The following is a 21,755-nucleotide window of genomic DNA, read 5'->3' as shown; positions in this document are numbered from 1 at the left end:
GTGTTCTCTTTTATTATTATTTTTTTTTCAATGCTGATTTTTAAAATCACACACACTTGGTTTTATTACACTCCTCGTCACTTGATGTCACACACAAGCGACTTGTCCTCTTACTTGTGCACACCGTCAATGTCAAACTCCCCCCTACCCCTAAATATTCCCCCCTCACACACACACACACACACACACACACACCTGCCCTTTTTGCCTATCTGAGTACCTGAATATATTTACTGTATCTCCAATGGCAACTATAACTTCCTGGAAGTTTATGGTCACGTGTAACATAACACAGAATAATAATAATAAAAAAAAAAAATATCAAAACAAATGAAAACCTGCCGTCTTCTGCTTGGGTCTGCGTGTAAATTGCATTTATTATTCATTCTGTATCTGTTGATGTTGTGTGAGGGGATGGTGAGATTACGGTTTAGATTATCCGTCCAGAAAAAAAAAGTGTCTGTCATGATGCAAATGACTGAAGTGTACGTGATGTCAAAGTAGTGAAAATGCGTATGAAAATATGTCACTCGGAATCTGTTATGTCCACAGCTCTGTGTACGGTGTAATCAGTCCTGGTCGAGCGTGAACTGGACTGGAGGAAGGAATCGTAATAAAATCAGAAAAACCATACGGAGGGAAACGAATGAATAGCAGTAAGACAAAATGAAGGTCAGTTGACTGCCCTGACACATGGGATATAATCATAATTTGTGAGAGAGAATCGGTTAAAGATTCACGGATTCAAATTTGATATAGGTGTTGTTGGTTTGGAGCTGTTAATTTGGTTGCCATCGCACTGAATGAAATGGTCCAACAAGATTTTTCCTTTCCAAAAGAAATTGAAGATTTTTTTTAAGCTTTCACTTTAATTTCATGTTTAAGATTTCTGGCCAAAGCCGACCACCTTAAACTCCGATGGGATGAGATCACGTGCGTGCCGTACAACACCACGTAACGTTAAAAACAAAGCGAGTCTTGCATTCGTTTCCCCCCTTTTGGTTCCATCCTGTGGGTGCAGCTGCAGATGATGTGCAAACACCAGGAAAGCCTTGTACCAGCTGCCATTTAGATTCTTAAAACTAAAACCTACATTTTCAAGCTCTTTCAATTCATTCGTTTTTTGCAGAGGCTGAAAATAGTTGATTAAAATAGTATGAAAATGCGGGTATTTGACGCCTTTAATTATGTTTCAACCATCAGAGGCTAGAGGCAGCCAAATAAAAGAAATTCTTTGGTTTGTGCAATGAAAAAAAATGAAAAAACCTTTTATCCAATGAGGGTTAAAGGGATGAAAACACTAAAAGGTGATCATTTGTTTACTGTAAGTACCCTTAGCCACCATTAGAGGGAGCTGAAGAGTCTTCTGGAGCTGATCAGACCCGTCACTATGATTTCCTGAACCACAGACATCCAGCTGTGAGACGCTGAGTCAGGTTTGCCATTTTTTAAAAATTTTTTTTTTCCCCCTGAACAATCTGACAGTTTCTATGTAGCCTGGAGGTCACAGAGAGTTGAAGCTGGACTGCTGCAGATTCATATCCATGGATCGGCCCTTGAGCAGTACACCTGACCCCCCACTGTTCCGGTAAGAAGAGGTAAAAGACTGTGATTGTGCTGCAGTTAAATAAGATAAGAAAGGGACACAGGGCTTCTCCTCTCAAAGCATTTTGATGCAGTGACAACTTTAATCATTACAGGCCGGTACGAAGGACGAGAGAGATCATTTCGGAAGATGGGACACTCAAAAAAAAAAAAACAACATGAAAACAACAACTTCTGAAATCTTTACATCTTATTTTTAGGAAAGCCAGGAATAACATCCGCTGTTCTTGAATCTCCCCACAAGCCTTTGAAAGTAGCGTCCAAATGAGCTCGAGCAGCCCGAGTCCATCCAGACAGCTGTCTGAATCCACCGGCCAGACAATCCCCAGTGTCTCTTCCTCGGCCAAGGACGTTGACGAAGGTTGATAGGGCAGAACAGTCCTTCCTGTCCATCTCAGATAACGACAAAACATCTGATATCAACCCCCCCCTTACTCTGTCCCTTCCCTACTTAGCTCGGCAGCTTTCCATCAACACCCTGGCTCTGCTGTGGAGGGTGGGAGAAAGCGAGAGGAGAGAGGGTGAAAGGAAGCGAGAAAAGGCCAGGAGGTAGGAGAAGATGGTCAGCACCTGAGGTAGAAGAACCGGAGGGAAGTAAGGAGCGGGCGGAGGAGGGCAGGAGGGAGGGATGAAGAGGAGAGATGGTTGAATGAAAGCCGGTGGGTGAGGGCAGTAGGGAGGGATTCAGAGGATGAAGGAAGAGTAGATAGGAAGTGAAGGCCGGGTTTTTTTACAATTTATCTGAACTGAAATCCCACATTTGTATTTTTCGACATTCAAGTCGTGAATAAATAGTTATTTAAAGTCACATTTCTGCATCATTCAGCCATTTTCTTTTTCAGAACTGAATTTTCAGGGCTCTCCATAAAATTGCTCTCTAATATTTGTGATTCCAACATTTCATTAAATCTCTCACCGTCAAAATATGTTTTATCAGTCGTCAAATGGTCCGAAAATAATGTTCCAAATTCCAAAACGGAGGGAGGAACTGGTGGTAACGGGATGGACTGAAGTAAGACTAAAGGTGTAACACAGAATCGACAATTCATACTATATGCTTTACAAAACAGTCAAACCAGATGGGGGTCATTTTTTACCCCAGAGGACAAACGTTGTATGGCAACCTGGGAGGACATAATATACATATAATGGGCACAAACTCCAACAGGGCGCTCTTACAATAAACTTCACTGTCTAAAATGCTAAAACAGCAAAATTACTACACATTTAGTAACTTAAAGATGATCCCAAGCATCTTTTTCCGCATTCGCTGGGACAGTAAACATCTGAATGGAGATTTGAGTTCGGTCCGGCGCGTAATGACTCTGCCGGGCCATCTAGTGTCTGTGGAAAAAACAAAAACAAAAAAAAACCCCAAAAGGTGTTTGACAGCCTCAAGAGAGGACCAGCGAGCGGGAGTTTTTCCCACCATCGCTGGGACATGGACTGAAGTACGGATAGAGTTTCCCAGTAAAGTTGCAGCCGGTGAAGGAGAAGATCGGCTCCGCTGCATCTACATCGTAAAAGAAGACCAGACCCTCCTCGTAATCCACAAACACCCCCACCCGCTTGGGTTTGGACTTCAGGAGGAGGCGGACGGAGGGACCAGCGAGAGCCCTGTATTCGTTTTCATTTCTTAACCATATGGCCCAGTAGCCATTCTCGGGGCACAGCGTGTTCTCTCCCTTCCTGCTGACTGACTCTCCTGCCACCCCCAAATCCCATTTAGTTTTCCCTTTAACTTGCACCTCGTAGTAAAATCTCCCCGAAGAGAAACTCTGCTTCCCCAGGACTGCGCAGGAGGAAAATCTCCCGCCGTTGTCTGGAACGTTCTTCCGGACATCGCCGCACTTGACTCTTTTCCCGTCCTCGGACAGGATGAGATAGGGGTTTGCGGTATCGGGGTCGAGAGTCACGTCCACGGCGTACCGCCGGACCCTCTTTAGCTCGGCGTCGGCACACAGCTTCTTCAGCTCTTTACTGAGTGTCTCCTCCAGCTGAGCCGCAGCTTTCCATGCAGTCCGCCCGCAGGATGAGTGGACTCTGATTTTCTTCCAGTCCTTGGTGGGTGGAGCAGGGTTCAAGGATGGGAAGCTTCGGAGGAACTGGAGGTGGTCTCCGCTGCGTGAGAGCTGCTGCAGCTCGGCGCTTCTCTTCGTCAGCTTCAGGATTTCCTCTTCCAGCTCTCTGACGAAACCTTCAGCCTGCGCTTCTGTAGTTTTCTGCTCCTCTTGAATCGTGTCAATGCGCTCAGCCAGACTCCTCTGAACAGACTGGATCAGAGCAGCGAAGGCCTGAACACTCTCCGCTGTCCGTCTATCCGCATCTTCCCTGCTGAGCTTCACTGACTGCTCGATCTGCTCAATCTTCAGTCGCCTCTCCTGGATCATCTGCCGAACCTCAGCCTCTGTCGCTCCCAGCTCAGCCATCCTCCCGCCATATTCTTCTTCCAGAGGCACAACGTGGTGAGGCTTGTGATCCGTCACAGCGCACACCTGACACACACACATCCGGTCAGTTTTACAGAACATCTCCAGAGGTCTCTCGTGCTTCGTACACACCCGGCCTTCCAGGTTCTCCACAGGATCGATCAGCTTGTGTCTTCTCAGGCCTGCGACTCTGCGATGAGGCTCCAGGTGAGTCTCACAGTAGGAGGCCAAACACACCAGGCAGGACTTCAGGGCGTCCCGTTTGGTTTCGGCGCAGACGTCACACGGAACATCTCCTGGTTGGGCTCCCGGCCTCTCCGAGCCGCCGGAGAGCTCCTTCACACCTGCAGCCATCTCAGATACGACGGTGTTGACGTGCAGCTCAGGTCTGCTGCAGAACTGCTTTTTGCACATGGGACATTCACACCGGACGCTAATGTCCCAGTGTTCCGTGATGCAGCTCTTGCAGAAGTTGTGCCCACACGGTACAGTGACTGGCTCAGCGAACACGTCCAGGCAGATGGAGCACAGAAAGTGATCTTCAGAGAGGAGACTGCTGGCTGCGGCCATGTCTAAAAACAAAAGTGAAAGTGTGAAATGACTTCAGAGACACGTTGGCACTTTTACAACATTTTTATAGTGAAAAATCAGCAACGTTGATTTTGAGTTACCAAGCGATTCAGAACTTTGACATGCAAAGGAGCTTCCTGTTTAGATACAGATAAATTACGTATCGATAAAGTTGTTTACACAGTCGATTATCATTATTAATAATCATTATTATTAATAGTAAATATTAATATTACTTACTAGTGTGTTTGGAGAAGATTTTGCTGTAGTGATGAGGTCTTTGTTGAACCGAATCTAATATTTCAGCAGAGGTTAATGGAGGCTTGCCGAGAAGGCCGCTCTCTACTGACTCCCAGTGTTATTCTCCCGGTTTCCCTTCAAGTCGTGTGACACTCAAATATTCATTTTTATTCATTTTTTCCCGGTCTATTTCCTGGTTCGCCGCGTCAACACAACAGGTGGTCTCCTGCCGTCGATGCATTTAATCTACAGCCATCTTTCTCTCCTCTAATAAACCTGCCTTACTCCGCGAACGTTTCCCTGTTTTCACAGCTCGCTTAACTTTGCTCCTCTTTCGCTTTTGCTCCTTCTTATCTGCATATCTTCCGCCTCCATGCTGGCCGAGTGCCTGTCAGTCAGTCTACCTCTCTCCGGCTGCACTTCTGCACACTTGTGCCGCCAAACAAACGGCACCTCCATGTAAGGGTGCACTGCAAAGGCGAGACTCAACTGACAGCCTTTAGCTGTGACTTCATGAATGTCTCTCGCTTTGGCACATTTCATAGGACCACATTTTGCATTTGGCACCAGCTGGCTAGGGTAGCCGTAGTCCTGGCAACACCGTGGCGACATGCGCTGAATCCAATGAGGTAACAGGTATAGAAATACAAACATGAGAAGATAAGACACCGGAATGATAAAAAGCGGTGAACAAGTTGGCGCCTGATTCATCCGAGCAACAGGAAGCAGCGACACAATGACCACATCCACTATTCAGAACACGCAGCCGTGTAATTTAAAGCATCAGACAATCAGACTAATGCTGTTATTGTAAATAACTGCATGCTTATTGTGTTTTTGCACTGTTTCTGTAATAAGACATACATTAATATAACAGGAGAAGTTAGCGACAACAGTAATGAGGTGTCAATAGAAATAGTTTAAATACGTTGGTAAATGTCATGACACGTGTCAGCCGTGCAGCATGACGTCATGAGACGAAACTGCATGAAGTTGAACAGAAAAGCGACGTTGCTGCATTATTAATAAAACACTAGTAAATACAGTATGTCCATATATATTCAAGCCATGCAAAGCACAGACCATCTGCAACAGCCAGGTGACATAAGAGCAAGTTAGCAGCAAGTTAGCAAAAATAATAATAACAATCATAGGTAGGAAGTCATTAGGAGGGCTCACGCGCGTGAAACTTTCAGTGTCGGTCATTTCTGTTTCAGCTGTGAAGTCGCTTCACGTTTGAAAAGCTCTCGCCGTGAGGCAAGTTATAAATTATACAGTCCCCTTTTGTTTGAGCTTCTCCGCTTGATAAAAGCACTCAGCGGTGCAGCGGCTGTGCAAAAAACCTGGAAACACCCGGCGGACATCAAAGTACATAAAGATCATTATAAAGTTATTATGTCGACAATTTTATTTATTTATTTATTTTCAAAAATAACACATCTGTGGAGCCTGTAGAAAGGTGCGGAATAAAAGCAACTATTTCTCCTGTAAAAAAAACATCATTATGATTGTGAATGAATAAAAAACTGTGTCCGTCACTGCAGTGAACCGCTGCCGCAATCCAGGCCGCACTGCTAACTGAGCTAACTAGCTTACTAGCAGCACACAGCTCGACAGGTGGCCGCATCTTACGCGTTGCCCCTTTAACGTCGAGGAGGCCGTATTTGCTAGGTAATACTGCTGTGGCGTTGTGCTCGAGGTCACAGCGAGCTTCCGTCCCAAGATACCGAATCCACATTGGATCCAGTGGTTCTGCTGCTGCCGTTAGAAATTAAGGAGACAAAAGTGGATTTTGCTTTGGTGCATCGGTGAGCGAGAGCGCTAACATCGCTTTCCACAAGATAAATAACATATCCATCAAACTCGCGGTGAATGTTCTGTGTCCACATTGTCCTAGTGCCTTCTCTGCATGTTTTTGTTGTGGAAGCGCGAACTGATGCATTGACTACACTATATATGTCTCTTGTGAGAGCGCAGCTGTCGCCAAATCCATTCAGGGCCGTTGGCGTTTGATATCGACGTGATTGTTCTGTGATTATAGGTACAATTTTCGCAAAAAAACGTCTGGTATCTGCTGATGAGTAGAACCCCCTCCCCCCCCAGCTCCCTTTTTTCGCCCCTCCTCTCCCCCATCCACCTCGTCCAATCACAATCTCTCTCCTCTTCGTCCAAAAAAAAAGTAATTTTAATTTGTTTCATCCTGACGCTGAATGGGTGGAATGTCACTGTTGCTAGGATACATCATCCCGACGACTGGCTGGCTTTCCTTCAAGGCCTGGGAGGAACAGGGAGGGGCGGATGGAGGATACTGAGCAGGGAGGATACCGGGGAAGGGAGTGAACAAGTATACTGGAAGGGAGAGGGAGCTGGAGGGGGAAGAAGAAAAAAAAAAAGCCTTGGAAGAGGGGGTCTGAAGGGGAAAAGTAAAAAAAAAAAAAAAAGGAAGAGGAAAGGGAAGCGGCAAACGAACCCGTAAGAAGGAAAGCAAAGACAGCGAGAAGGAGGGAGGGAAAGATGGGGAGAGTGTTTAAAAGGAGGGGATGGGCGAGCAGAGAGAGGAGAAAACGAGAGAAAGGACAAAAAAAAAAAAAAAGAAAAAAAGAAGGACGCAGCAATGGGAAACACCTCACGGTGCGTTTGTCATTATGTAATCTGTCTGCCATCGTCCTTTACCCCCAGACTCCTCCCCCTTGGCATCGTCCTGGCAACGGGGCCGTCAGACTGATGTTGCCGGGCCTGACTCCACGGTGATGCTTTGCATCAGTGGACACCGAGCACTGTGTTACACCATATAAAAGAGGTCAGTTAAACGTGCGGCCACATTTCCATCAGCACACACATTCACACACGTTGCTTTTGCTCTGCACGAGGAAAGCAGTGTGTGTTTTTTCTCCCACCGGAGGGTTTTTTATTTATTTATTTATTTATTAGAGGAGACTTATTAATATTTCAGCAGATGTACTGTTCTAGATGGCGGAAGCGCATGAGTTGTTCTGTTAAATAGTACAGACCTAATAGTGCCTTGCCACATTGGAAAAAAAAAAGAAAAAAAGATCTGCTTTCATTTGACATTCAAGGGCGTCAGTCATGGTGTGAAATGGCACAAGGTTATTTAATGGCGGAGGAAGCTAGACACATACAACAGTGACCTAAAAACATGACGTGTGTGGGCGGTTCTACGGATCCTGAGTCGGTGTATTTAGTTTATATACACCCAGTGAGTATTTACCGACAGAATGGGAAGAAACGTTGCGTCAAAAACACTTCTGTGCCCTCGGTTGCAAAGGTTGTCGACAGAAATTAGCATGCTAACCACGCGGTCTCAACAGATTGGCGTCCACCTAGACTCTGTGATGAAGTCATATTTACGCCGCGTGTATGTGAGCAGACTTGGTGCTAACCCTCTTTGCACCAATGCTAGCGGTGTAAACACCAACGCTTCCATGAGAGACGGCTAACTGAGCTAGTCGTTACTCTGGTGATATGCTACCCACTATGTGTTTGGAGTATGAATTCGACAATCGCTCACATACTGCACCTTTAATGGCAGCCGACTAAAGCACAAGAGCCACCGACTGTCTTATCTTCATGCACCAAACTGAACATGTACCAATTAGCATTTTCATTTGGGGATTTTCTGGAAGTCTGGATGGAAACTTGACTAGACATTGTGTCCCATCCATATCCATATCCAAAATATCATTATTTATTTTCGTTTTTTGTACCTTTACCTGTTGGAGACACACAGACATAGACTGAAGAACGCCCAGCGTGGCCGACAGAGGGTGCGTTACGTCACCCGAAAAGCCCTTCTGCCCGCGTTGGCAGCTGTATTCGCCGGTAGGCTTAAATGGGTTAACAGACATAAAATGAGGTAATCTGCAGTGCTTGCAGTGCAGCGGGGTTGGTGAGGTTGCGCTGGGTGCTGGCTCAGCGTTGCGTTTATCCCCCTGTGGAATCGACAGAGCATAAAAGAACTGCTGCAGCGAGCCGCTCTCATTCACAGCAGGATTAGCCGAGCATTTAGTTGTCTTTTTATTATGATTTTCTTTTTTTCTTTTTTCTTTTTTTCCCCCCTCCACCACCACCGCCTGCGCCTCGACAGCACAGACGTGAACACATTATCGGGGGGGGGCGAACCTAAGCAGACCCTCGGGGCGGTGCTGTCCACATAACTGGCTCTTTGCACTCCGTCCCCCCCTTCCCCACGCTCCCTTCTCCTCCTTACCCGACATCTGGGTCACAGATAAGGAAAGTGTGACGCGTGAATTAGGAAAGCGCGAAAGCCTTTTTTTTGTTTGTTTTTGTTTTTGTTTTTGTTTTTTCTTACAATCATTGTCGGCGGAGGTTCTCTTTAGGGTTTAGGTCATTTCACGGTCGTGGTATGGTTGTGGATGCTTGTCGCCGGACACCTCAAAACCACCGTGTGAGCTTCAGTCTGATTAGATTCACAATATGCTAACAAGAGCTAAATGCAGGCAATGATAAGTCTTCGCCTCCCTCCCTCCCCTCTCTCTCTACATGTGAATGCATGCCTTGGATAGTGATGATTTTTTTCCACTTGTCCAGGTCGGCAGAGCTGCAGCTATTTATAGAAAGAGGAATTGCTTTGGGGAACCCCTATAAGTACAGCTGCCGCCTCTCTGTCGCCCGCCTCGCTCTCCGATCACAAAGTGTTCTCTCACGCCTTAAATACAGATGTGACGCCGCTCAGGGCAGTCCCTTCCTGGGTGTTTTTTTTTTTTTTTTTGTCTGGGGCTATGGTGCATATAGATCTTTTAATTTGGATGAAAAAATACTGATCGCTCACAGCAGACAGTATGGTTAGTAGCCAACACAAGCAGGTATATCCATTCAGGGAAACATATGCATTGCCCGAGGACCATCTGCTCACAAGCACGGAAGACGTTTATCGTTTGAATGTGACATTTTGAGCTGACATTAGCCGAGGCAGCTGACGGGATGGTTTTGTCGCTCAGACGTCGGCGCTCGGCTGCTGATGGACAAACGGGAGCTTGTTGTGCTCTGACATTCCGCTCGTATCAGCAGCTTCGCTCAAACAGCGTTTGACTGCAAAAGAGCTCACGGTGGAAAAAGATCATGTAAACGCCCCAACGTTTAAATTTGCATGCGAGTTGGTTCGGAAATCAGACACGGCTGACAGCTTGTTGGTAAAGAGTGGCGGTGGATTGTGTTTTTATTACCACTGACTGGTAAAAAAACAAACAAAAAAAAACAAACGTACGATGCCATTCTGTGATGGAGTTTTATGTGTAAGCTTCGGTCAAATCCAGCTAACCAAGAAGCACTTCTTTTGTTTTCTGACTTTCAATTCTATTAAGGACTTGTCGAGCTAGCATGCTAATCAGCTAGCCGTGGCCCGACCCTGTTCGTAGTTCCCGTGCTACTGGTACGAGCAACAACACCCCTCAAGCGCTCTGAGTTCCCTGCCCTGACACCTAAATGCATGGCTAACCAAGCTAACTAGCTAACGGCAGCTAGAGTTTGCTGTCAGCTGTTTGTTTTGAACGTGAATTCGACAGGTGGCCCCATTTTATATATTTTGTATCTTTAATTAACCACCTGATGGACCATGTTGGCTCATAGCTTAACACAACTAAGAGACTAGTTATGCTAGCGCCTCCAGCATGATTAAATGCTAAGTGCTCAGGATGCTAATGAACCTACCCGGACAGCGTTTGAATGCTGAAAATAATGTTTACCATTATTGTCATGCTAACATTTGCTAATAGCACCAACACCACAGTAAGTTGAGGCCCAACTTGGTAAGAAATTACAGTTGTGAATGTATGATGGCACAAGATGGAGTCCCCATTTCATCTTGGCTTTTTCTGTCCCAATTCATCTCATAGACTTGAGATAATTCACTGGACAATGGCTAAAAACCCTCCATATTTAAGAGTTGGTCACATCGCCTTTCGAACTTGGATTGAGACTCGATGATCAGTGGTTTGAACTGTGCGCCTCAGGCCTGTGTGTTGAGTTCTACATCTGTCATTCTCCCCCTGACCCAGAAACAAAACCAAAGACAGATTCTTTTAATACATTGTCCCCTCTCTGTTTCGTTAATAGACTCCCGGGCCCTCTCTCAGGTTTCCCTCATTTAGCTTTGCATCGCCATAAAAAACAAAAGCCGATCTAACGGTGGCGTAACACAGCACAGTTTGTTCGGATACAGTTTCACCGCCACAGCATTTTTAACAGAGGCCTCGGACAGTAAGTGCCGTGGGTCTGCACGTCCACATCCAGGGGCCTGTCTAGTTTGATGACCTTTGACCCTTTGAAGGAAGCTGGGGATGCACTGCGACTCCGATTTGTTTCTCGGTGTCTCTTCTGTCCCGTTGTCCTGCTCTTCTTTGACATTTCTCTCTGTTTCCTCGAGGCATTTATCATCATCAGATTACAGATTCTGTGTGGGTGCCATGTGTCTGTTTTTATGTGTGAGATGCTGCAGCAGGCGCCGGCCAAGGACCCAATTAGAGTTCTTTAAATCTCATCAGCAGTCTAGCTGAGGAAAAGCATTTCCAAGGTGGTGCACGCAACAAGGTTTTCAAATCTTAATGCTCATTGTTTCACCTTTTGTGGGCAACTTAAATATTCGCTTCACTCCCACCACTTACAATCAACCTCGTGTCTTGCAACAGCAGGCAGCTGTTTCACGTGAAGACGCACCGAAACTTGGAGCGAATAGTGGAATTTCATTCGCTCGGTGGTTGGAGATAACCTGAGGCGCCAGATGGTTTGTTAGTCAGAACCATCTGGAAAGGCGCTGTTAGAAAACTGCTTGGAAAAGGGCAGGCACTTCAAAAAACTTACTTGGCAGCTGATTGGACGAAGCATCTGTCTATCAACGTCTATCACGGGCCTCGCAAGGTAGGGCCAGAAACACTGCTAATTTGAATGCTAATGTTAGCTTATGTTAATTTGATGTATTGCATAGCCTATACGTGGCTACACAATTTAACATTGCACTTCAATAAAGCTGCAAATGTAGTACTGCCATGCACGCTAATTGCTAATATTAGCATTCTAACATGCATACAATGAGAATGCAAGCACGCTGATGAGGAGCAGGTGTGATGTTTGTCAGCGTGAAACCCAAGGAATAGCCGAGGCTCATGGGAATGTCATTCGTTTTTCATCCAAATATCAACCTCATGTCACATAATCACAGGATTATGAGGTGTAATACAATTCATCCCCTGGGGACCACGAGTGGCTGTACAAAATGTAACGGTCAGTGTACAATATTGTAGAAAATTAGATTTCCATGTGTTTTTTTTTTGATACGTGCAGTCTATATTTACAACTGCACGACTTCTGTGTGGTTTTGATATCACAGGTATATAGTCACTGCCCTCTACCAGGCCCCCAGCACAGCCACGGCTGCAGAAACACCGACGGAGCTTAGGCAGAAACATGGTGGCTTGTGCCTACTCAGGCCTGTGAGAGCCGACCAATCAGAGCAGACTGGGTTTTCGTGAAGGGGACCTTAAAAAGACAGGCAATTTAAAGGGCCAACTGACCGAGGGTGAAAAAAGACGCAGCAGCAGTGGAGATTATGAGAAAAATAATGTGTTTTTTGACGCTGAAGAATGTAAACTTCGACTTTTTACATATTTTATCACAATTTCACCATTCTTGCTCAGGTTACTCCAGCTAGGTTGATTCTGTTCACATGAACCATCTTTGAAGTAGGTTGGAAGGGGAAATATTAGTCTAAATAAACAACTTTCCTTTTGTCTTTCTCCTGTTACCGTCTTTCTCCTTTCTTTCAGTCCCAGAGTGCAGCGTGCTGCTATAAAAGTGGAAGTGGAATCACTTTCACATAACTTGTGAAAACTGATTCCTTCGGTGTTTGACTCGCTGACATCTTTTCGTCACATTGTGATGGTGATCGGGATTATGTTATCTCACCTGCACAGACCCCCACCGCCTGGACCACCTCATTATTTCGGCGCCGTTATCCAGCGAATAATCTGAACCCGCCGAAAATGGCTCGTGGTGACTTTTTCTCCACTGGCCTGACTCATATTCAGCTCTGGGGATTTTGTCGTATGCGCTTCCTCCGCCTACAGAGGACTGTTCTGTCACACTACCACAGATACGAGACCTGCTCCTGTCGAAATCCCCACTTTGTTCTCTCAAGCCTCTCTGCTGCTGCTGCTGCCCACTCTCTGCCCACTAATGAACTTCCTCGATTGTCTGAGTCTTCACTGTTCCCCTCCTGTACTTGTGGCGGCTGAAGGTTTCTCCCACTTAGCCTCTCTGTACGGCTGCCGCCCCGACTCCTAACAGCTCTATTTGCATGTGCTGTCACTGAGACTGATGGCTGAAACAACAGAGAGAGGAGGGAGGGAGGGAGGGTGGGAGGGTGGTGGTGTCGGTGTTGATGCCGGTGAAGGAAGGAGGGGGCAGCAATCAAAGGAAGCCAGGCGATGACTCAGAGATTTTGAAGCGCTGCCTCCTCTGGTTGCCAGCCTGCCTGTCTGTGTGGCCGACAATCTGCTGACTCCTCAGCGCCTTATCAGACACCTCTGTTGGTCTCCGCTCGATCTGGTTACGCTCCGTTCCTGACCCGGACTAAAAAAAAAAAACTCGAGGACTGGCATGTGGGCCCCTTTAGGTGCTACTCCTTTGCTATAAATACAGGAGCACATTGTTTATATTTACAGTTTAGTCCCGCCTCCAAACAGGAAACGTCATCCGCTGATCTTCGCTGAGACCTTGAAGTCCGGCTGAAAAGAGCGTACTGTCACTTTCAACTACAATAAGCGATGAGCCGTAATTAACTGTGCCCAAAAATTCAAATCTGTATTTTTCCTCTCATCCGTACCGCTGTTTATCCAAGTGTTTGCTTTCAGATGTCATGACCCAGTTACTCAAGATAATCCGCAGATATTGCTGCGAGCGGTTGCAGCCGCCAACTGTGTCGCAGCACAGAGGGAGGAGGGTGCCATCCACTCACGGACGAGAGGCTGGCTAACTAAGCTAGCTCACGTTCCAGCTCGGCTGAGGATGCGGCGCTTGACGCTTGACGATTGAGGGGATTCACTCCTAAAGAGACCGTTCACAGTTGCACAACGTTCCCACGATGGTCTTTTAAAGGAATACCATATCGGATCTTAGGCATTGACACTATTTCTAGTAAAACTCAGTGTGCAGTGTGCAGGGACTACCTGGAGTGCCGCCGAGTCGCCAAGAAACCATCGGAGGCGCTGCACAGAAGCGCTGAGTGGGCAGATAATCTGTTGTCATACACAACACTGCACAACTTCCCTCTTAAACTACACTTGTTATTTTTTCATTTCTGTCGCGTAGGGAGCAAATTAGACAGCGGATGTGCTACTGTTCGTCTAAAAAAGGAGACAAAGAGAAAGGCGAGGTCGTAAGAGCAAAAGACGAGATTTAATTAACTTAAGATGTAGTCCTTAAAAGTGAAAAAGAAAACACGAGGACTTGAAGGACACGGGCAGCAACACAGGTCAGACAACACGGGTGTGAAACGCAGGTGAACCAATAAAAGTTGAAGGAAAACCGTATATTTGAAATCAGCAGGGGCTGATCACTGATCACTGTTCACTAACCAAGGTAATAGAAATAGTAATTTTTGCAAACCACAGCTGCAGGAGAAATTATGACTTTAAGACTCAAATGACATACAACAGATAACACGTTTTTGTTCTGTGTGTGGCTTGCGTAGCGCACATGAAGTGGTATGCTTCTGCAGCGTTTTGGCTCGATTGACAGGTGCCACGGCAAATCACTCCCAGCCGCCCGCTCATCCCACCTCAGCTCCTCCCTGTCTTCCTCTCGCCATCCCGATCGGCTCACATAATTTTTCCGCCTCCGCGCTAATCTCGAAATGGCAGCGATCCTTGACCCTTGACGTGCTCCCTTGGAAACCCGCCGGTGATGTCACAGCCTCTGCCGGCCTGCGCTTGTTTGTTCAGCCGTCGGCGTAGTTCTGGCTCATTTCACAGCGAAACACATCTGTTGCTTACACGTGCACATTTTCTGTGTGTCTATGCACAGTGTTATGTCCAGGTTCTGTTGACTGTCGCTAATGGAGTTATGTTATCATATCGACCGTTGTTTTCCCCGAACACAGACGAGCCCGTGAAAGCAGGAAATGGCGTGATTCTCGGCTCCGTGCTGAGGTGAGCCTCCGTCTGAGCGTCTCATTCCACTCTGCTGTCTGCGCTGTTCAACAACAACCCTCCGCCGCTGTCCGGCTTCAAAATCACCACCATTTTAGATACAGGAGTGATGGAAGGACACAAAAGGGGGATGGAGGTCCTCCGGTGACAAAACGCAGTTGGTAGAAATGAGAGCAAACCGTCCACTACTGTTCAGGCGTCCATTATGGAGGCACTGGAAGTTCATGGCCAGACAGTCAGGCGGTCTGTGGTTGTGTCACAGTGGCAGCTTCTAAGACAGAGACGTGTTTCGGTCAAATGTTCCTTTGATTCAAATATCTGTCGGAAGTGGGCTTGAAAGAGCCTGTTATCTGACTCTCTCCCATCGGCCGGTGTCTTCTTTGCGCAGAGGATGAAAAGTGAGAGAAGGCCGAGACACGCGATCTGCGCGGGTGAGACACAAAGACGTTCTATAAACGGTCCACAAATGAAGACGAGGGAGGATGACACTAATGACTTTGATCGCTCAAACGCTTTCACATTCACTGATGTGTCACGTGTCTATTAATAGCAGCAGGCGGCATTGAGGTGGCGTTTTATTTTTTTTGCAGGGGTCAGCTTAGATACTTTGCAATGTGTGTGTGTCTGTGTGTGTGTGTGTGGGGGGGGGACTGCTGCGGAGTTTCACATATTTGTGTAACGAGTACAATTGTAGTCACAGATTTTACAGCCCCGGCTAATGGCAGCGGTTAACTGTACATTATTCATGGATACACTGTGAGTTCAGTGGAATAAATGAATGCCAAAGAAGCAACTTAATATTTTATTGGGAAATAATATCTGTAAGTAGCTGTAACTCCGAGTATGAGACAACGGGACACAGATGGTTTAAAGCCCCCCCACCCTGTCCATAGGAGAAAGAGACCGATCACGCTTTGTAGTAGTTTTGTGCCTCTTTAACGCACTCTGACTTTCCAACAACAATTTATTAACAGTCCCATCAGACGTACCGGTTCTGAACCTGTTCAGTGACCTATGTGTGTTTCAGGGATGACTTATTTCTGTAGGCTAACCTGGTCGTTAGCATTACCCTGGCTACCACAGCAAACACGGCCTGTGGGATTTGTTAAAATTGGGTTTTGGATTAATGCAGGAAAAGTAATCTCGGGGGCAAACATAACCTCATGGTACATAAACGTTCTGCAGGAAGATGATCCTTGCACGCTGCCAGCGATTTTTGAATCGTGAATGCAATCGTCAGAATTGAAAAAAAGCTAATGTTGACAGCTGCAGCGTAACAGCGGTACAGATAGGAGACTTTCCCTGTTAAGCCGCAGTTTGCTTGAGTTCGGGTAAGAAGATTACATGGTTAGGTTGAGGAAAATATTGTGGTTTGGGTTAAAATTGCCATGTTACTTCTGCTACCAAAGTAACCTACGTAAGTTACAACCTATGTAAGTTAAAACAACTCACCTTTGACCTCTAGTTTCTAGTCTCCTGTATGAAAGTCCTACGTGTGTTTAACCCAACAATCCATTCCCTACATAAACTCTTACTCCTTCTACCACTCCTCACTTCCTCCTTTGCAACACTAAAAAATACTGACCACTAGAGGTCGCTACTTACCAAAAAAAGCTGCTTTCATTTTCAACCTATATTGTTTCTCTGATGAGGACAGGCTGACCCATCATGGTGGCTGAAATCCGCCCTCTGGCCCTGCCTGTCTTTTTCCAAATGGACAAGATTATTGTTGCAGTAAAGTCTTGCACAGGTCATACAGCCGGATTTAGTGCACTTAAATAATTGTAGTTCATTTCCACATTTAGGCGATGAATGTAATAAAAGATGATACGTTCATGGATTAACAGCCGCAGCCCTCCATATCTTATGCCAGGTAAAAGGGTCGACAAAGATGGCAGAATTATAAAAGTACGAGACAGTCTGTTGTGGGAAAAAAAATAAAGATAAAAAGGAATTGGGCGAGGACAGAAGCGCCTCTTTTGTTACCATCTGACAAACAGATGTGATGTAAGAGGTGGAAACCTCCGTCATTGACGGCGGAACGCTGTAAGCCAACAATCAGTGGCAGGATGACTCAGTGAGAGGTGGAGGAAGTCCATGTGGGAGGAAAGGTTAAGAGAGGACGCCGCTGAGAGCGTTTGGACCGGGGACGCCTTTCATTACTGAAGCCTCCAGATGCTTCTGCGGGAACTACTGCAGAACCGATGTCAGGATTAAAGAAAACAGGAGATTACTGTGATTGAATTTCGTCTTTGTTAGACAGCAGATGGTGGAGACCGTCGGGAAGTATTGGTGGATAGAGGTTTGCGTTTAAAACACAGGAAACTGTCGGCCCAAGAAAGGACTGATTGAAAGTAACGTCAGCTTCCCCTGTGAAAGAGCGTAGACTCCACAACCACCCCTGTCCCTGGCTGTACTGAATCAATCAACTCAGCATAACACCGTGTTCAATTCTGTCTCGAGGCGGCGACAAAAAGGTAGCAGTAGCTCTTGGAGGGAAGACGTACGAAAATGATGTGGTTTTGCAATGGCAGGGTCTATTTTTAAGGTGGTGGGTGATGTGTGCACAGCTAAAACTCCCTTTGTAGCAGACGTATACGTGGGCTCTCAGCTGACAGAGCTCCAGAAATGAACAGGGTTACTTCTATTCTATCCATTTGTCAGCTGTGCTCTTAAAAGCGTACAGCCGTGACAGCGCATGAAAAGCGCTGACAGCTTCTCACAGCTGAAATGTCTGTTTGATTTTGAAACCAGGAAATGCAGATGGACCAGGCATTTTTTTTTAAGGTTTTTCTAATGACACATTTCGAACCATCAGACATCAACTCGTAAGATGCAATCAGACTGCACTTCACCGTCATATTGATGTGACCCCACTGGAATGTTTGTCCAGAGAGGTTTGTGTTTCTCAGGGTGTTGCCAAAGAATATAATATTCTCTGATTATTCTTAATTACTAAAATAAAAACTTGTCAGACAATGCAGGAAGCCCAGAATAGCCCCCATTAACTTTCGGTGTGGATCTGGGTGTCTGGGACTCATCCAGAAAGAAATTCTCATGTTCTTTAAAGTGACTACAAGGACCTTTTTTAGCGTTAATGAAACACTGTCGCGATTCCTCTGCTGATTATAAATGACCTGTAACGGCAAACAAGACCATGAGCATCGCCATCCACCTCTGATAGCACGTTTCTGGCATGGGTGCTTTCAAAGATCTTTACAATAGCAGGCACTGGAGTTGTACCGCTTTTGTCCAAAGGGGCCGCTAGAATCAACAAAAACTGAAAGTTCATCGTAGTCACTTACAATGTTTTGCGACATGCACGGACCTTGATGAAAAAAATGAAGTGTATTTAGGTGGCTGGTGTCTTTGAGGGAGCACAAAAGAGTACATATACAAGATATGTGTAGTTTTCATATTTTGTCAGATTTCATGTATGCTGAGCCACTTGGGGGCTGGGCCGGATGTTGCCTGTGAGACAGTGAACCGAATAGGCTGGCTATATACCGATGTGTATGTTGTGTGTACGCATAGTGTGTGATTTAGTCTGTAGTTTTTTTCCTTTCAGAGGGCAGGGTTGCCAACTGACCAATCATACAAAACATACAGTCAATGGATTATTTAGCTCATTAGCAGCAGTTCTAAATAGTTAAGCCGCATTTTCCATGATAGTAAAAACTACAACAGCAAAATCCTGCTTCAGCACCGATATATGAGTGATAATAATCATATAATACTGTATATAATCGGATAACAATCACATGGGTCAAATGGGCTTCGTGCAACCTCTACCAATGACCAATGACAGTGAGTGATTAATACAAATTGTAGAGGAGATTTTCTTGATTATAACTTGTAACAGAGTATATTTACAATGTGGTATTAATACTGTACATGCATATAGAATATGAATGCTTGCTCACTACTGATAGAAATGTACCTTCTGTGCATTAACGTAGTCATTTTTCACACAGCACTATCAGACCAGCAACTACTATTTTACCTTAAGTTCACTGTGACTGACTAAGGATCAACTCTGATCCATCTTATCCTTTCGTCCCCTCTATCCGTCTGACTCCAAGTGTTGTTTTTTGTACATGTGCACTTTTTTGGGGCGCAACGTGTCCGTCGCTGCACATGTTGCCGGCTGCCTTATTAAACCCTTAATATCCTGGAGGACATCATTATTCCCCTACCAATAATTACAGTGATGAATGTCCTCTCAGGAGTTATTACTGGACTCATACTGATGTTTTTTCAGAAGAGAAAAGGCGACGGTGGGCAGCTGTGAAAACTGTAACTCATCCTTATCCACCGAATCCTGCATCACAGCCCGTTGAGTAGTCGTATTGTTTGCAGTGTACGAACTTTACCGTGCTTGATGAAACTATCCGGCAGCCTACAGGTTTGCAGTGCTCAGCAAAGACTCGGGGTGTAGCGTGAGAGCGCTCCGAAGGCCCGGAGCCAACCAATCACGCGCCCAGAGAGCAGCCGCCGACAAATGACCTCGCTCTGCCCAAACCAGCCGATGTTGCGCTTTTCATTGAACCTGAGGATTAGAAGTCAGTTGTCCCCTTCGTCTCCTCAGAGGCCCGGCATGCTCTCCCTGTGAACAACTGCTCACATGCTGATGTTCAATGTTGCAATGCTGCACTTCGTTTCAGTGGCAAATTGAGCTGTGCTGTAAGGAAAAGGGTCAAAATCCTGGTAGTTGTGCTCTTCTGGCTACAGTCAGGTTATATTATGTGAACAGCAATCACTGTTCAGGTCAGTTACTCCAATCAGGACAGCGAAGATATATCTCTCTCGGTAGAAAGACTGCGTGCATGAAATTATTAAGACTTTTAGAATGAATTCACCTAATTTGACAGGAACTATACACAGTTTGTTTGTTAAGGAACCTGCGATGTGTCGGGTGCATGTGTAAAGCATCACTTCGAGCGCCAATGTTCACAAATTTGGAGTGCTTATGGAATGCACTTATTATTCAGAGCTCTACACAGGCTGAATTCTCTGTGAACTCTCCTAAATATCTGAATAACAGGAGTTTTTTTTGTTCCTTCCATTATGTCGACATTGTATGAAGACAACTTTAGGCGGAGCAGTGCTTTGAGCTGACGTGCTAACATGCTAGAATCCTCACAATGACATTGCTAACGTGTTAAACACATCATTTTTTTTTATTTTTTTTTTTATGATTCTAAGCAAGAGAATGTTAATCCTGTTTTGGGTTAGTGTGTTACTATGTCTTAGGTTAGCGTGTTAGCATGATTACCTAGCCTAATTAGCACTACACACTTAGTGCTTCTTAGGTTAGCGTGCTAGCTTGCTTAGCTTGTACCTATTCTAATTAGCACTGCACACAAAGAAGCAGCTGAAGCTGATTGGAATGTGGTCAGTTTTTCAGGTATGCAGTCCCAAACCAAAATATTGGACGGGAGAATGCCAAAAACATCGTCAACTCATCGTCTGGTGACCCGGGTTGTCTGTGATTATGTCGACATTGTATGAATACAACATTAGGCAGATTGGTGCTGAGGGAGAAATGCTAACGTGCTAACTTTGTCAAATTGACATTTGTAATGTGTTTAGCGGGTAAAATGCTTTTATTGAGTTTAAGCAAGCACAATGTTAATCCTGTTAGTTAGTGTCTCAGCGCTTCTTAGGTTAGCGTGCTAGCTTGCTTAGCTTGGACCTATCCTAATTATCACTGCACACAAAGAAGGAGCTAAAGCTGATTGGAATGTGGTCAGTTTTGCAGGTACCAACTCCCAAGCCTAAACACTGGACCAGTTTAAACCTTGACTTTTTGATGGTGCAAGAGACAGTTCAAAAGCAAAAATGGATGTCTGTGAACTAAGCGAGCTACATTGCACTAGCGTGGCTATAAAGTCGATAAATTCAGTCTATACCTCTCCTGATTTTCATAACTTTGTGTCTGTTTTGTCCGTTTCCGTTTTGCACACATTTCTCACTGGCAGGATAATCGACATGAACCCCGAATTAGCGACAGCCAGGTTTAAAAAAGCCCTGCTGCTGTTGTTACAGTCTGAGAGGTTATGAATGGATTCATGTGCCTGTGAAGCTGCTTATAGATGAGCCTTGGCACTCCGGCGTTCACGGCTAATGGATTCGCGAGTGGCTCTGTAAATAGGCCATGGCACAGGAGCAGGCCAGCGGCAGCAGCCAGGCCATGAATAATGCATGGGGGTGAATTCAAAAAGATGATTTCCGGTTTCGAGGGGGCTTCAGTGGAACTCCGCTTTTGGAGAAAGTCAGAGGCGGATCCTTCACGGTTTTCACGAGCGGCGAAATATTTTTGCTCAGCCCCGTTCTTCAAAGCACTTCCGTCTCAAAGCGGTTTGTGCAACATGCCTCCCCGCGTCGTGTTGTCGACAAATTATTCTTGGCTTTATTTACACTGATGTGTGAGGGCTTTGGGGAGTCACAGTCGTCTGGAGACTTGAACCTCCAGAGCCTTTTTTTTTTTTTTTTTAATCCTCTCTGTGTATTTGTGACTCAACTGTTCTGTTCGAGCTCCCCAGCGCTGATACGCTTTGTGCGTCGCATTTAATTAAACGTATTTTGATTTCCCTTGTCATTTTAGGGATCTCAAGCGGCTGTATAATGTTTTTCATCATGTTCTGTTCTCTATGTCCTGTAGGCAGTGTTCACTCTTTGGCCGGAAATTTCCCTAAATCAGATTTTTGTTCTCCTCAACGCAGACTGG

General features: G+C 45.6%; 1 protein-coding gene and 1 long non-coding RNA gene across 2 annotated transcripts in view; one reads left to right on the top strand and one right to left on the bottom strand.

Annotated features, from left to right (window-relative positions):
• Nucleotides 1–1,691: 1,691 nt before the first annotated feature.
• LOC119032108 (E3 ubiquitin-protein ligase TRIM21-like) lies at nucleotides 1,692–13,087 on the bottom strand. Its single transcript, XM_037120905.1, has 3 exons — nucleotides 12,783–13,087; nucleotides 4,845–5,314; nucleotides 1,692–4,606 (listed from the first exon to the last, which is right to left on the bottom strand). Exon 3 carries the CDS (start codon nucleotides 4,602–4,604, stop codon nucleotides 3,000–3,002), a length of 1,605 nt encoding a protein of 534 aa, XP_036976800.1. The 5' UTR covers nucleotides 4,605–4,606; nucleotides 4,845–5,314; nucleotides 12,783–13,087; the 3' UTR covers nucleotides 1,692–2,999.
• Nucleotides 7,000–21,755, top strand: part of LOC119032109 — a 32,792-nt gene continuing 18,036 nt past the window's right edge. Inside the window, exon 1 of the long non-coding RNA XR_005078778.1 lies at nucleotides 7,000–7,644. This is a non-coding gene — a long non-coding RNA (uncharacterized LOC119032109). The remainder of the gene's footprint in view (nucleotides 7,645–21,755) is intronic.

The sequence above is a fragment of the Acanthopagrus latus genome, chromosome 14, assembly GCF_904848185.1.
Source record: "Acanthopagrus latus isolate v.2019 chromosome 14, fAcaLat1.1, whole genome shotgun sequence".
NCBI lineage: Eukaryota > Metazoa > Chordata > Actinopteri > Spariformes > Sparidae > Acanthopagrus > Acanthopagrus latus.
The sequence above is the reverse complement of the archived record's forward strand: the minus strand, read 5'-3'. Positions and strand labels throughout refer to the sequence as shown.